Source organism: Silene latifolia, chromosome Y (assembly GCF_048544455.1).
Source record: "Silene latifolia isolate original U9 population chromosome Y, ASM4854445v1, whole genome shotgun sequence".
Lineage (NCBI taxonomy): Eukaryota > Viridiplantae > Streptophyta > Magnoliopsida > Caryophyllales > Caryophyllaceae > Silene > Silene latifolia.
The window spans coordinates 243,626,049-243,643,729 of NC_133538.1; the positions used below are offsets into that span (position 1 = coordinate 243,626,049).

The following is a 17,681-nucleotide window of genomic DNA, read 5'->3' on the forward strand; positions in this document are numbered from 1 at the left end:
TGGCTTCTACTTGAGTTTGAGCCTTGTACAAAATTTCCTCCCTAACTATAAGTATGCTTTTGAAACTTTCAAAATGATGGTCTTTGGATTGAATACTCCAGATTGAGTCAGTAGTGAGGTTGTTTGCTTTAAGCCATTCATACCAAAGTCCTTCTTGCTGAGAGTCCAAAATCCAAATCCACTTAGCTAGCATAACTTTGTTCCAGCAAAGCAGTTCCTTTATGTCTATGCCGCCCTCATTTTAGGGTGAGCAAATATCTGTCCAACTTTTGAACACCATTTTTCTATGCCCTTCCTCTTGATTCTAACAAAAGTCCTTACATAATTTGTTTATAAGTTTGACTATGTTTTTAGGTAAGAGGACAGTAGCACAACAAAAATTGGCGAGTCCAAAAATTACAGAATTCAGGAGCTGTGCTCTGCCATCATAAGAGAAGAAATTAGTAGTCTATTGTTGCAGGTGAGTTTGAATTTTATGCAGCAAAGCACCATAATTATCAAAAGAATTCCTGGATGTATGTAAAGGTAATCCTAGGTATCTAAAAGGGAAGGTGCCCTCAGAGAAGCCAGTATGCAGGAGTATTTGATGCTTAACATCATCAGTCACACCTCTAAAATACACTTCAGTTTTGTCATGATTTGCTCATAATCCAGACCAATCAGAAAGTTTTTTAAGAGTATGTAAAACTGTAGCTATAGATGGTACATCCCCTCTAGTAAAGATCATGAGGTCATCAGCAAAGATTAAGTGAGTGAGGCCAATCTTATTGCATTTAGGATGGAAAGACACATTCTGTTGAACACAAATCCTCCTCAAATACCTAGAGAGAACTTCCATGCTGAGGACAAAGAGGTAGAGGGGAAGAGGGTCCACCTGTCTTAGCCCACTTTTGCCCTTGAAGAAACCATGAACTGAGCCATTAATTTTGATGGAGAACCAAGAGCTTATGATGCATCCCATAATCTAAGTAATAAATGTGTCAAGAAATTTTAAAGCTTTTAACATGAGGTGCATAAAGTCCCAATGAAGAGAGTCAAAAGCTTTTCTAATGTCAACTTTCACTAAGCATCTTGGGGTGAGATATTTCCTACTATAGCCTTTGACCAAAGATTGAGACATCATAATATTCTCATGAATATTTGTCCCTTTTGTAAAAGCTGCCTGCTCTGGACCAATGATGCCAGGGAGAATATTCTGAAGCCTATTAGTTATGATTTTACTAATTGTTTTGTAAAAAGTGGTGCAACAAGAAATGGGTCTAAAGTCCATGATAGTATTGCAGACCTTTTTCTTGGGAATGAGAGTAATAAGTGTTGCATTTGCCTGTTTACTGAGTCTCCCATTCTTAAAATAAGCTTGGATGGCTTTGTAATAATTAGGACCAACATTTGCCCAGGAGGTCTTAAAGAAAGCAGATGAAAATCCATCAGGACCCGGGCTCTTGTCTGACCCAATACTGAAAACAGCTTCTTTGATTTCATTCATGTCAATGGGTTTAACTAAATCTGTAATATCCTCATCCTGTACACATGAGCTTTGTTATATGAAGGTCACATCAATCGGAAATGTAGATTGAGATGTACCAAGGAGATGCTGATAATAGTCTATAAACCCTTCAACAACACTATCAAGCCCTATTTTCTCATTCCCATCTTTATCCTTAATATATCCAATGATTTGCTGTTGTTTTTGTAACACCCCAAGATATTGAGAGGGAAGTTGTCCCACATCGGAAATTGAGTGGCTTATGAGATATTTATAATGACTTTCATCCACCACTTAGTAACAAGGCCTTGTGCTTTTAGGCTTAAGTGAGGACAAATAGTGGCCCAAAAGTACGCATCCCATCTTATTAGGGTTGTGTTACGACGGTGGTGGGTCGTGTTGGAGTAAGTGTCCTCAACAATAGTGCGATCACATGTTTAAATCTCATGATAAGAATACGTAACGGATGATTCATTTATATAGTCAACTGATCAACATTAATCGGTAATGATTGGCTAACTAGAGTTTGACATTACTGTCGTTTGACGGTGGTGGTCAGTTGATCCCTTAAGTTCACACCTATAGGACAATTCCCTTAATAGATAAATTAATTAATTGTATAACGATACAGATTAATTAATTCCGTAAAATTGAACAATTTATGATAGTGAGTCATAATATATATATCTTATTGTAATTTGATTAAATAAGATTCATTTTAGTAATTAAAATATTTTATTACTAAAATTGATTATTGTTTATGAAACAATTGAGATAAGAATGAATAGTTAATTATAATTACAAAATATTGTGAATTATATTAACTTGACCAATTTTATACACAAGTAATTATGAATTACAAGTAAATTTGTTATTTGTAATTTAATTACTTTATATAATGATATTTAAATGTGAAATATGCATTAAATTGATTAATAACATGTTACATGCTACATTTGACATATTGTATGACAATGTTACAATTGACAAACATAAAATGGTTGTCCATATGGTGGACCGATTTTTGGAGGGTATTTGGGTGGATTGTGTTTATTTTATTTTGAATAAAAAAAATAATGATCACCCTATGCCACTAGACCTCACCCTACAAATTTTGATAAGACAAAAATTGCAAAAGTTTGAAGGCACGCATTGGTCCCTATTACCACTACTACCCACAGATTTTTGCTCCCCACATAGAATAAGAACTGTTCTTATTCTTATTTCATTTTTACATAACAAAATCATCCTTCTCACTCTCTCTTTCTCTTTTCTCTAAAATTAGTTTTTAGCTCATAATTTATTCATAAATTCTAATACTAATTCTACATTACTAGGGTAGTAATATTTATATTATTAGAATTTTATTTGAGGATCTAATATAATTATCTAGTAAATAATTTTATTACATTTAAGGGTAAGTCTTGGGTGCAATCAAGAGGAGGATTTCTACTTTGAAATCATGGAGGATCATCCAATATTATGAGCTCAAGATCAAGTGTAGGAAGGAGTCCTACACTTGTGCCCATTTTTGTCCTACATATAATGTAAGAAACATGTTTTTCTTCTTATTTTGTATTAAATCCTCTTGCATGCAACTAGATCCACATGACATAAATTATGAGTAATTTATGAAAATGAATTAGATAAGCCTAATAGGGGTATATGAACCTAACAATTGGCATCAAGAGCTTTGGTGTTGCATGCATATCATTTTTTGGTTTTTTATGAGTTATTTGATAACAAAATAAAAACTAGAAACTTGTGACATATAAGATAGGCCACGAAATTTACATGCATGTTATAAATTTTGGTTCTAAAATATTTTTAGGTCATTTTGATGATTTATGGATAATTATTGCATATTTTAATGATTTTTAGTGAAATAATTACATTTTAATGAGTAAAATGAACTTTTATTTACTAAAAATAGTTAAACTTTGAAACTGACGATGAAATTTTAGTATGACCTCACATGCATATTTTACTTATTGTATGTAAAATTTCATATTAATGTTATTAATATTGCATGATTTATGATTTTTATATGATAAAAATGCTATAAATGGACGTTAAATGACTAAAAATAGTTAAACTTCGAAGCAGGCCATAAAATTTTAATATGATGTCACATGCATATTTTACAGATTGTATGTAAAATTTGAGATAAATATGATTTATTATGCATGATTTATAATTTTAATGGTTAAAATGATATAAATAGTGACTATTTTTAGCAAAAATAGCTAAAATGAATTTTATGGCATGCAATTTTTTCTTAATGTTGTATATATGATATGGACATCATATCTAAAGTTACATGATTAGTTTTGATTGATTTGGTATGTTTATTGATTTTTAAGTGATAAAATCGATAAAAGGGCAACTTTATTGGTCATAAAAATTAATTCGAAATTTTTGGTTGAAATTTTGCCATTTCCAGGTTCTGGAAATTATTTAAGAATGTTAAAAATTTTTGATTTTGATTTTTTCATAATTTTTATGTTTAATTTGGAATTAAATGGTAAAAGTTATGATTTATACGATTTATTAATGAAGTAAATTATAAATATTTTGTGGGCAAATTTTATTTAGTTTTTGGAATCTTGGTAATATTCTAGTATATGCAAAAATATGATTTCGAAAAATTTCAAATTTTTATGATTTATTGAGAATTATTTCATAATTATTATGATTAAAAGAAGTTTAAATAAGCAATAATACAAAACCATGTTGAATTATTGTCAAATGTTTAGTGAAGACTAATTTTTGAGTCCTAAGAAGGTTAGGATAATTAACTTGGGCTTAAATTTGATTTAAGTATTGATTTGTGATTTTAATAAGTTATTATCACGCATTTCCATAAAACCGGATTATATAAGATATAAGGTTTAAGTAGGGCGATTTGGCATTTTAATTTGGCATGTTAATCACATATAATTATGCTGCACTTTTATTGATGAATGTCATTTTATTTATATAATTATGAATTATGTAATTTTATCTTAATATGGCCTTAGATTTAATCGTTATTACCCGTATTGTAAGGGAATACCGATTCGGTTGTAATTTTAATGAGATCTCGTATCGCCTTTATTTTTACTAGATTCTTTTTTACAAATGTATAATAGAAATGCTATTTAATTTTATTATTATTTGCAGTTTCGGAGTTCCTTCAAGACGGTGCCAATCGGAAAGGCGTTCCGATCAAGACGGAGTCCTTGGGAAGCATGCCACTTGAAGTTCAAGGGACCAATGGAGTTGGTTTCCGAATTTGTAAATAGAATATTAGATTTTCTTTTTTAGGAAGGCCATACTAGGAAATTTATTTATTGCTTTGCATTTTTACTTTATATGTTTGCATGCATTGCCAAATCGCCATAAACTAAACATGCATATTATATCGAGTATTCGACCGTGTCAATTATAATTATCGTTACTTCAATAATTTAGTCCACTTAAAATTTGATAGATAATAAATTGACTCGACCTCACATATATTAAAAAAAAATTGAGATTAAGCCTTACCAAATAGTAGGACCCATGAATCCCCGTGACATTTGGGGTAGGTTCGGTTTTCCCGGGGTGCTTTCATTTTTCATTGGGTAAGTGGGGTAATAAAACGTTATTACACGCGAAATTTGGTTGGATTCAACGGGACATGAAGACTAGTCTTATGTTCCGGGGCTAGAGATGAACTTAACGTAATTTCATCGACCTAGAATCCTAATTGTAGAATCGGTTAAAGAGTTAACCCACGGAGTTATATTAGTGAGGGATGTATCGGTTTTCCCGTACCCGAGTTAATATGGATTTGGATCTCGGAATCATTTATATAATTGGGTGGAGGTCATTATATAAATGCTAAAACATGCTAAAATGTTTTCATATATTAACGATGAATGTTTCTTTTCCCACTATTTCGTTGTTTTATGTTGTTCTTTATCATTTCTCCTATTAATATACGATATCAATTCGATTGTAATAGGAGTCTCCGGTAAACCACTATTACTAACGACAAATAGAATCTCTTTCTAAATCCTCAAATGAACCGTTTAAATAGGACATGGACTAGTTCCATCGGAATCGTTCTATTCCATAGAACTCCATAAGAGTTGTCCTATGTCATATAAGATTAGCATCTTAAATTCCTAACATGCCTATGTATGATTTCTTGTGAAGAAGTGTGAATAGAAGTAATAATTAGTCAAAATATGTTTTGATGAGTTCTTCTATACATTCATGGTTCAACAATCTTATTGCTCAACCTAAACACTTGTCATTTAGCACTTAAGTTATTAAGAACATGACAATGTTAAATTGGTAAATTGATTTGTTAGAAATTTTGATTAAACCAAATACCACAATAGAGTTAACCCTTATGAAGGATTAACTAGGAATTTATATGAAGATAAGTCTTCATCAAATAGAAATTCTTGAAGTCAGTGAGAGCAATAAGAAGTAAGTACCTATCTTAATTGTTAAGGATAGAACTAGGCTCGAAAGAGAAGGTGTTAGACACTAAAATAGATACAACCCCCAATAAGTAAAGATCAAGGATGTGACACCCCTCGTTGAGGTGACTAAAATAACTAGTAAATCGTGGCGGAAACACGAGATTTTTAAAACTTTTAAGGCTTCTCATGAAGTCCAACGCGAGGCATCACCAACACGATACATAAGTTTAGTTAGTTAAATTTAAGTTTACAACACAAGTCTATTTATTGGGGAAAAGATATCCCACGAATTAACATAAGTTCAAAAGTAGGTGAGTCTATTAAATGATAACTAAATAAGGTCCGAGGTAAGAACTCGCTAGCTCACACGGTCTTCCCCACTTAAGCTTCATCACAAACCTGTCATTCATAATAAATATGAAAGCCACAGTCAGTGGGGAGTAACTCAGGGTTCTCCCAGCCACAATATGTCAAAATACAAGTAATTAGGAATTTAATTAAATAAACAAGCATGAGAGTAAATACTTACGGCATTACGAAAATCATGATTAGTGGGCATAAGAAAATAGGAATGGTAAAGCACAAATGAGAGAGGAATTATTAGGTCAAACTGTCACACATCAACTCGACTCAAATGTAAGACAATTACAAAGTATAGACTCAAACAAGACAACCCTCTAGACTCCAACCTCTTGGTAGGACGACGATCATAATACGGTCCTAGTCTAAACCTGGCCAGACTCTCGGGATGGACGACACCCGATTCGACAAACGATACCAAATCGTATCCAAGACTCGAAATATGGTACACCTAACCGTGCCCGAAAGTCGAGTAACCTCAAGCGGAACCTTGTCACCTAACCGTGACCCCCGGTCCGAAGAGGCGGAAGGAAAAATAGCCCAACTCGGAGGCAATGGCACCTAACCGTGACCCAATGTCCGAGGGCAAATAAATAGGGAATGTCGAGTAGTCTCACAATGTAAAATGTCACACTCGGGTCCGAACAAGAACCATAACCATTTTGCATGTTCATAACATTAATGAGTCTTAAAGTAACTAATTATCGATAGGAAAGAAGATACATGCATAACTCAATCGTTATTAGAAGTCACAAGTGAAATAGAGCAAACAGGGGACTCCCAGCCGGGTGGTGTACCGGCCGCCGGGCCACCGGCTGGGGCAACAGGCAAAAGTTGGAAATCAATAAAAACTTACAGTGCACTCCCATCCGGTCAGTAGACCGGCTGCCGGTCCACCGGCTGGGAATACGGCCAAATTTCAAAAACACATAAAACCTTGGTGCACTCCCGCCCGGTCGAGTGGGCCGCCGCCGTCACACTGGGCGGGAATACGCCCAAACTCAAAATCACCTAAAACCCTCAGTGTACTCCCGGCCGGTCGGTAGGAGACCGCGCGTCACCCTACTGGGACTACTGAGCTTACTAAAATATGTCCAAAACTTACAGAATCTCCCGGTAGGTCAAGAGTCCACGCCGATCCCTACTGGGACTACAAACACACGGGTTCAATGCAAAACACTTCCAAACCATTTGAAACCAACAAAAATTGTTTCCCATCAATTGTTTACGTATCCTAGCATGATTCTAACTCGGAAAAACAACATATTTGAGCATGTGAATGGGTAATTCCGAATTCAAGAGATGTAGCATGAGATTTTCATCTAAACATGTGAGAATTGCAAACAAGCATGATATACAACATCCAAATTAGCACCAATCATGAAAGATACAACTTTTAACATTCATATGAGATTATAACTATATAAAACCACACAATTTTAACATAAAAGTCGAGTAACCCATCACCGTTACCTTTTTGCACTTCAATCTTCTAAAGACTCGTCAATGATGTAGCTATCCTCCTCCGGGTTGTCCAAGTTCTCCCCTAAATACAAAAATCAAGGTATTAAGTCAAGAATTCACATCCTTAAAAGATGAGAATTTCGAAATAGAGAGAAAGATGACAACTTTCTTACTTAGAAACAAGGGAAATGAGAAAAGGAAGAGAATGGCGCGAAAAGGGACGAGATTGGCGAAGAATTGAGTGAGTTATGGTGATTTTAGGGTTGAGAGCAAGGGTTTAACAATGGTGGAGTGGTTGTTGGGGAAATTTCAGAAATTAAAAGTGAGGGAGATGAAGTTGTGAGGGTTTAGTTGAGGTTTTGTGTAGAGAAAAGAGGAGAGAAAAGGCCCATGAGTCAAGTTAAGCCCAATAACTCAAAATGAGTCGGTATCCACTAGAATTTTCGTCCCAAGTCTACTATAACTCGAGACGGAGAATAATATTATTAAAATCTACACTATTATTACCGTTACACGGCTATGACGATATTTTATGAAAATAAGCTTTAAATAATAACTATTTAATAAAAATTACTTAAAAATTTATTTAAAATATAAGGAAAGTGCGGGGTGTTACAAAGGAAGTTGGTCGTGTGACTCCAACATATTCCTCCTTGAAAATCTATGACATTGACATTGCATTCTTGCCAAATATCACATCATGAGTATTTGATACTAATTTGTGGATTTCATCATAATATTTGGCATTATCGTGTGACGACTAGCAAGAATGTTGTAGTGTACTCATTTTAGTTTTGAAATGTACCTCAATAATTGTTATGATGTACAATATGTCTAAATAAGAATATAATTCAAGTTTTTTGTATAAAACACAAAGGGTTTTTCTGTTATGCAATTAAAACAAGCGTTGTGCCCTAACATATCATGATTAAGTTTATGGTGAGACCATACAAATGAAGGTAGTTATATTCAAACTAGAAATAAAATGTCATATATAAAAGACTCAAGTTGGTGACCTCAATCATTTCTGAATTCTCGATTGAAAATCACATTTAGAAACTAGTTTTGACTAGTCTCCCAAACCATTTGATTGGGAATCTTTTGGTGTGTGCGAATCTTGTATTCAAAGCAAGTTAATTCATGATTTTTTCTGGAAAAGGATTATGAATAGAGCAACATATTCGCCCTATTTACATTTTGAAGTGTATGGTTGAATACAACTTCAATTAGAGAAGGTTATTACTTCTTCATCTCTTTTACCAATGAATTAGGTAGATACTTGATATCCACTTAATGAGGTAAGAAGAGAAATTCTTTGAATAAGTTCAATGAATGTTTAAAAAGTATCAAAACCTACATATTATATAACCAAAGTATTAGTACTTTGTTAAAATGGGGAACAATAAAGTGATCACTTTCATCTACACCAAAAAGAGTGTGATATGGTATCGCAAGTTCACTTTCATTACAATATGATTTAATCTTTACATTGTAGTTGGAGGCAGTTTCTGTTATAAATTTTTCTGGCATTTAAAAATTCCACTAATATAAAACATGGTTAAAGCAATCATCTACTTTTCATATGAGATATGGTTAGGCATGGTACCTAAATTGTAGCTTGTTTCGATAGTAAACATGTGCTCTCTCTTCCTACATGATCACGTGAACAAAGGGTTTGTAACTCGTGATGCTGTCTATTAAAGAAAAGAGGATTATTTCTTAAAGACAGAGTGGGAGAAAATGTTCAAGAGCCACAAACTGAGAATAAAACGTAGGAAGATGTTCCTTCTTGGTCAAAATCAGTAATTATTTCTTCGAAACCTAAAGTGGAGAGGAGTCATGTTATTTTTGAAAGTAGTAAACCTGTAACTTATTAAGATGCTTTATCTAGTTTCAACTCCGCAAAAGTCCGAACTGAACATAAACATTAAGATGTGTCCATAACTTGGTTGATTGGTGGTAAGAGGTCTACACCAATTGCAACGCTTCGTTAAATTCGGATTTAATAATATTATTTGACTGTTGTATTTTAAAATCATCTTGCATGAGTTTTGTAAATCGCAACTATCCTAAGGTAGGATACGAACTTAAGAAGAAATCTTAAGTCAAAGTCAAGGAGTTGAATGGTATGTTTCAGTCATGTAATAAACTTTTCTCGATTTGTCGAGTAGTTTTGTTTATACACGAACTTAAGAAGAAATCTCTAAAATATCCAGTTCGATGGATATTAGCATAAACTTAATATTCTTATGTTAATAAGAATCTTGACAAGTTCAAAAGTATTCAACATGAAGTAATTGAATCCATTTGCTTCCGCTGCGGGATTAATTCATTAAACTATGATGTATTACCATTCTTAAACCTCGTATACTTGGAGTATGATGAGATGTTACAAATCGAATCTTTGAGAGAAGTCTCTATATAGCCAGGCAGCCCGGTAAGCGGCTATGACAGCTGGTGACCACGCAGCAAGGGTAGTCACCGGAGTGGGTACTGTACCAGAAGTAGAGGCAGTGGCTGTGCTAGTAGACGAAGCAGAAACAGAGCTAGCAGCAGTGCTAGCAGAAACCATAGAGGCTGACACAGAGCTAGCCATAACAGAGACGGAACTAGCAACAGCAGCAGAAGCAGTACCAACAGTAACAGTAGGAAAAACGGGGGTACTAACAGTCGGAGTGATGGTGGTAACAGCAGGGACCACCGTCTCAGTCGAGGATGGAACAACAATCGAGCTAGTCGAGGGAAGGGAGCTACTTTCCATCCTAATAAAGTAAGCAATGGAAAAAAAAATAATCAATTAAACAATAAAACACGAAATTCCCAAAATCAGTCGGGTTTTCGAGCAAAATTGCTAAACCCTAAACCCTAATTACTCTATTAAACTCGAAATAAGCAAATAATCAACAAGAGAGTAAAGGGGAACACTTAATTGATGAATGCCCACAACAATTAAGCAAGAAAATCGACAGGAATCTATGCAAATGACGGATTATGATCTAAAATCCCGAAAACCCTAATTCCCAAAAATCTACGCAACAAGAACGATTTGAAAGGGGAAAATTGAGGGCAAATGTCGATTTAGTCTCAAAGATGATAATGCGGGTGTTTGATTTGGTAGAGAGGGAAGATTAATGGAGGATATGGGGTTATATTGCACGAAAAAGGAAGAAGAAATGAAGAATGAAATAAAAGAATGAAAAATAGAAGTTAAAAGGTTAACTCCCTGCGTGTAATAAGCAAAGTCACTCGATCGAGTGATTTGAAATCACTCGATCGAGAGAACTGTGACCTCCAATCTGCTCGATTGAATATAATTCCTCTCGATCGAGTATTCTTCATTTTTGCCATTTCGATCGAGTAAATGAATCTGCTCGATAGATCACTTTTCTTGGGCATTCCTCTCGATATGAGTACAAAAAGTACTCGATCGAGTTGTTTTCTCGTGCAACTCATCCGAATGCGATATAAATTCCCCAAACCTGCATAAAAACACGCAAAAACATATCCCGACAATACCAAATCCCAAAAAAAAAAACAGTCTAAAGTCGATATTCGCTAAGCTAATTAGTCTAAAGTCTTAACAGTCCTAAAAATGCAATAAAGAGGTCCAACAGAAATTCAAATTTTACAAATTGTTACACGGGGCATTCCCCGCTTATTGCCCAAAACACTTCAGTAGCCCACAAGAGGGCTTCTGACTGGAGGAGGTCCCTTCAGCATCTCGGACCGTCCTCTTCAATCTCCATGAGTTTGAATTTGAACCAGTTGAAGGAGAGTAGTTGACGTCCACGTATGCACGAAGTTTCTTCTTCCCTTTGTCGTTCCCATTGACATTGACATTGGCATCTCCTTTCTGATTGACTTTAACCTCACTTTGACCGTTGACAACTCCAGCATCCACTTCATATGTACCTGCAGCAAGGAAAACAGAAGAACGTTCCTCCTTTTCGCTCTCAGTCTAAGGCGGAGGGGTTACGATAGCAGCATAAAATTCAACATTCTTAGCTGGAGTGTCTATATCTGAGTCATTGGAGGATAGGGCATTGCAAGGTTGAACTTGTATGGGAGCCCTACGAGATTTGGACTGATGAAAAATCATCTCCTCGTCTCTGACCTGAAATGTAAGTGTCTTGCCCCTGACATCAATCACTGCACGAGCAGTGAATAAAAATGGTCTCCCTAAAATAATAGGGGTGTGAGTGTCCTCGGGAATGTCAAGAACTACAAAATCTAAGGGAATAAAGAATCTCCCGATCTTGACAGGTATGTCCTCGATAACTCCTAGTGGCCCTGATATGCTACGGTCAGCCATTTGAACGGTCATGTTAGTGCAATTAAATTTGGTCAAACCGAGTCTCTTAGCAAGGAATAAAGGTAAGACGCTCACGCTAGCACCTAGAACGCATAGCGCGTTATCAATCAAATGGGTACCTATATGACAAGGAATTGAAAAACTACCCGGGTCATTCTGTTTGGGTGGCAACTTATTTTGAACTAAGGCAGTCCCTACTTCAGTTAAAGCTACCGTCTCATGATCATTTATATGCCTCTTACACGACAAAATTTCTTTCATGAATTTTAAGTAAGAGGGTACCTGAGTGAGCAGTTCGGCGAATGGAACAGTAACCTGTAAACTTTTCAGGAGCTCGACAAATTTCCCGAACTGTTGATTAGCTTTGTTGTTCTGTAATCGCCTGGGAAATGGCACAGTGATTGGAATTTCAAGCCCTTTATTCCTTTCTTCCAATGTCTCAGTGGGTTCATACTCTTTTTCACTCGATCGAGTCTTTTTACCTCTCGATCGAGGCCTTTCAGGTGACTTTTCACTCGATCGAGTATTAGCATCTATTCGATCGAGTTCCTCTATATCCACATTATTCGATCGAGGCACAATTCCACTCGATCGAATAGATTCTACAGAATTTTCACTCGATCGAGTGGTTTCAACCTCTCGATCAGTTCCTTGAATATCCAGTTTACTCGATCGACCACCAATTCCATTCGATCGAGTGTTTTCTTCAACATTTCTACTCGATCAACCACCAGAAAACAGTCGATCGAGTATTTTCTTTGTGCTAGGCATATTTTCAGCATTAGATCGACAATTTTGGTCCTTCATAAGAATGACCACTTCACAGGTTAATCAAATTTATCGTCTCGAGTGGATTTTTCTCAGATTGAGATGACAAATGACCCGGTTTCCTCGTGGATTGGCAACTAGACCTCGCCCTACAAATTTTGTTAAGACAAAAATTGAAAAAGGTTGAAGGCATGCATTGGTCCCTATTACCACTACTACCCACCGGTTTTTGTTCCCCCCATAGAATAAGAATTGTTCTTATTCTTATTTCATTTTTATGCAACAAAATCATCCTTCTCACCCTCTCATTCTCTTTTCTCTAAAAATAGTTTTTAGCTCATAATTTGTTCATAAATTCTAATACTAATTCTACATTACTAGTGTAGTAATATTTATATTATTAGAATTTTATTTGAGGATCTAATATAATTATCTAGTTAATAATTTTATTAGATTTAAGGGTAAGTCTTGGGTGCAATCAAGAGGACGATTTCTACTTTGAAACCATGGAGGATCATCCAATATTATGAGCTCAAGATCAAGTTTAGGAAGGAGTCCTACACTTGTGCCCATTTTTGTCCCACATATAATGTAAGAAACATGTTTTTCTTCTTATTTTGTATTAAATCTTCTTGCATGCAACTAGATCCACATGACATAAATTATGAGTAATTTATGAAAATGAATTAGATGAGTCTAATTGGGGTATATGAACCTAACAGGTCGGGTTGTTATAAATGATATCAGAGCAACCCTGCGACCGTGCGGTGAGCCTGTGGTCGGCAGTACCCGGGTCACCCACCTAGGGGGGGGAGGATTCTGGGTTTGGCTGCGGTCATCCTCCGGGCACAACAGGAACGTTATGTTATTTAAGTGGGGGAGTTTGTAACACCCCAAGATATTGAGAGGGAAGTTGTCCCATATCAGAAAATTGAGTGGTTTATGAGATATTTATAAGGGCTTTCACCCACCACTTAGTAACAAGGCCTTGTGCTTTTGGGCTTAATTGATGACAAATAGTGGTCCAAAAGTACGCATCCCATCTTATTGGGGTTGTATTACGACGGTGGTGGGCTGGGTTGTTATAGTTTTATATCATGAATTCTGGCAGAAAAATATTTAGAAGAGGAGTTATTATAAGAAATGTGATCAACCTTTGCTTTTTGCTTCATAATAGTGCTCTGAGCTTTCCTAAGGGTAGTATATTTTGTCATGATTTCCTTTTCCTGAGCATAAAGATCAGCTGAGTGAAGATTATCTTGAATTTGCCTTTAACAGTCATGAAGCTCTTCCCTTCTAGCTTTAACTCGGAGAGCAATTTGAGTAAAATTCTCCTTATGCAGCTTTCTCAAACTCTTTTTTACATTTTTTAGTCTACTAAAGAGTTTAAAGATTAGAGACCCCTGAACAGGTTCCATCCAGGCTTCCTTAACCAGATTGTGGTAAGAAGGGTGATCCACCCAACGGTTAAGAAAGTTAAACCTTGGTCTAGAATGTTTATCCTCAAAGACAGTAACATGAATAGGAGAGTGATCAGATATCCCTGTAGGAAGAAAGACAATAGATGTAGCAGGGTAATGCAGCTGCCAGGCTACATTTGCAAGAGCTCTGTCCAGCTTTGACCAGACAAGGGTATCAATCTCTTGTTTATTTGTCCAAGTCATCTCACAGCCTGAACTAGTTATATCATCAACTCCACAATGAAGAATACAAGAATTGAAGTCCAAAATATCAGCTAGATTAGGAGTAGTATTACTAATCCATTCACTCACATCCCTAACAATATTGAAGTCACCAAGAAGAATCCGTTTGTTAACATGTTGACTGATATTAAGAAGATTAGTCCATAGATCATCACGAGATCTAGCTTGATTGCTAGCATAAACTATAGTCAGATGAAATTTGCAACAGGTAGCATGATAAAGTACTTCATAGTGAATGGACCGTGAGGGAATGATCAGGGGAGTTATATCCACACTATTTGGTCTCCAGAGGAGCCAAATTATGCCATTAACATGAGCACTGTAATTGCAGGCCACTTTAAAAGCTTTAAATTTGCTTTTTATAACTTTTGTATCTTTTCTTTCTTTGATTCTAGTTTTCAAAACACTCATAATATCCACATGATTGATCCACATAAAGTCATGTATTTGCTGCTGGTTGAGAGGGTCATTCCCTCCGATTATGTTCCATGAAGAAATCTTCATTGACTTTTATCAGGAGGTTTTTGTTCCCCTAGGCCAAAATGTTCCTTACTTAGTTCAGCTTTGACAGCAAGAATTGCTAATGTCTAAGAGGAAGGACTTAGGAGATTTGGCTCAGTGACTGTTTTATCCCTGGAATCACAGGAGCAAATTGTCTTCAAGACTATTTGAGTTTCCTCTTACTGTATCACCCTGTTGCATTCTTGTTGCATGTCAGTATTCTGGGGAGAAGAAGGTGTCACCTGAGGAGAGATCTGAAGGCCTAGCTCAATACATTCTGTGCCAACATGACTCTCAGTCAGTACACCATCCTGTTTATTATTATTATTTTTTTTTTTTTTTTTTGAAGAAAGCAAGAGGATCTTATTATTCATTAAATAGGAAGATAATACAAGATCCCTCAAACCATCTACAAAGGAGACCGAGAAAACCCCCTAAGAAACTAGGTAATTAATTACCCTTACAAATGACATAAAATGGTAGACTCATCCAACAAATACGAACAATGATACATTCGAAGATTAACATGATAAACTACTTGAGCATGGATAGTACTAACAGATCTAGCACGACTTCGGAACACACGATGATTACGCTCTTGCCAAATATAATAAAGGGTGCACAAAAGAGCACTCCTTCTTCGTTTTTTTATCCAGCTGCAGCCTCTATTAGGGGAAGCATACCAGGCAAAAATATATTATTATTATTATTATTATTTTTTTTTTTTTTTTTTTTTTTTTTTTTTTTTTTATAAAATGCGCGCAGCTTTCATTATAATAAAAATAAAAGGTTTACATGAAATTGGTGGGGAGCCGAGAAACAAGCTGGGCTCCCACACCCTTAGCAATAGTAAAGCTAATACGAGTAAAAATGTAAACGGCTACCCGAGCCCCAAAGATCCGAGATACCGAGAATTTTTGGATCCGCTGAGCAAGGCAACAAGATCCGAACTCAACTCCCCAAGTGAAGAGAAAGAGAAAGGTAGGAAACCATAACCTGCTACCGCGCACAAATCCCCATACTTAGCACACTCATTTGAAAGCAAAGATCGCGACAACCCGGCCCGGCACAAAATCCGCTAACCCAGTCTGAGTCAAAGGTGAAGAACCTGTCAGGTCGACGCACACATCACGCCCCCTGTCCCAAGAATAAAGCAATTATTATTATTATTATTATTATGATTATTTATTGTTATTATTAGTTATTATTATTATTGTTATTATTATTTTTATTGTTGTTGTTGTTATTGTTATTATTGTTGTTGTTGTTGTTGTTGTTGTTGTTGTTGTTGTTGTTGTTGTTGTTGTTATTATTATTATTATGATCATCATTATAACCATTATTATTATTTTTAACGTTATTTAATGCTTAAATATATGTTGGAGCGAGTGTCCTCATCAATAGTGCGTTTACATATTAAATCTCGTACAAGGAATATAAGGGACTTATTTCATATATTTGTCAGTTGATTAACGTTTATCAGTAACGCTCAGCTGACTAGAGTTTGACGTTACTATCGTGTGACGGCAGTGATCAACTGATCCCTTTAGGTCACACATATAGGATGACGCCCAAATTAAATAAATTAATTATTGTATGAGATAAAATATAATTAAATCCTTGTATTAATTGACTTTTAATAAGTCGTGTGAATATATTATTTGATGATGGGTTACGAACTCGGGCCAAGAGGATTTATTATTATTTGTAATTTGGGCTAGTCTTGGGTGTACACTATTATTAAAAGTGTCATAATATTACATATTACAAGGTGTACACTATTATTATCTAGTTAATAATCTTAATAGTAATTTGGGCTAGTCTTGGGTGTATCAAAAGGAGGTCACCTAGGTTAGTGATTTGGGTTGGAGGATCATTTTTTTTCATCGTAGCTCAAGAACTACAAAGGTAGGATACCTTTGTGGTGCCCTTATTGCCTATTTTCAATGTAAGGATATTTTTCCTTTTCTTTATCTTTGCATGCATATAGTTTTAGGCCATCACATAAAATTAGCTAGTAATTTTATTGCCATAAGATGATTCTAATATGGTTTAAAATACAAACAAGCGGTATCAGAGCAATGTTAAGTACATGCATGTAACATTTAGACAATTTTACGAGTTTATACGATAAAATTGGTAAAATATGATATTTTGTTGTTAAAATAAGTTTTATCACAAAAATATAGTCTTGCATGTATATAATCTAGTCTTAAAAGGATATGAGACGAAAATTTGATTTTTGTATTTTTTTAATCACTTATAATTACTTCTTATGACTTAAAAATGACATAAAATTGAGTTAAAATACACTAAAATTAATTAAGAGTTAACTAAATTATGTTGCATATTAATTTTATGTATATTTATTAAGAAATAACCACATGCAGGTTTTATTTATGAGAAGTAGGATGATTATAAATTAATATGATTAATTTAGTTGATTTATCGGTTTTTATTCGATGAAAATTGGTAAATAATGGTTATTTTACAAATAAATATTTGTTTTAACTTTGGGCTCGAAATTTTCTGATTTTTAGCTCCTGAAAATTGTTCGAAAATGTTCAAAATTTTATTTTGAAGTCATTTATTTTTTAATGATTTAATTTGGAATTAAATCGTAAAATTGT

At 35.0% G+C, this 17,681-nt stretch overlaps 1 protein-coding gene across 1 annotated transcript; it reads right to left on the minus strand.

The window, feature by feature from the left end:
* Window positions 1–643: 643 nt before the first annotated feature.
* Window positions 644–15,054, minus strand: LOC141630370 (uncharacterized). Its single transcript, XM_074443203.1, has 5 exons — window positions 14,124–15,054; window positions 11,439–11,679; window positions 10,250–10,529; window positions 1,286–1,522; window positions 644–964 (listed from the first exon to the last, which is right to left on the minus strand). The coding sequence occupies exons 1-5, from the start codon at window positions 15,052–15,054 to the stop codon at window positions 644–646; spliced, it is 2,010 nt and encodes a 669-aa protein (XP_074299304.1).
* Window positions 15,055–17,681: the final 2,627 nt, after the last annotated feature.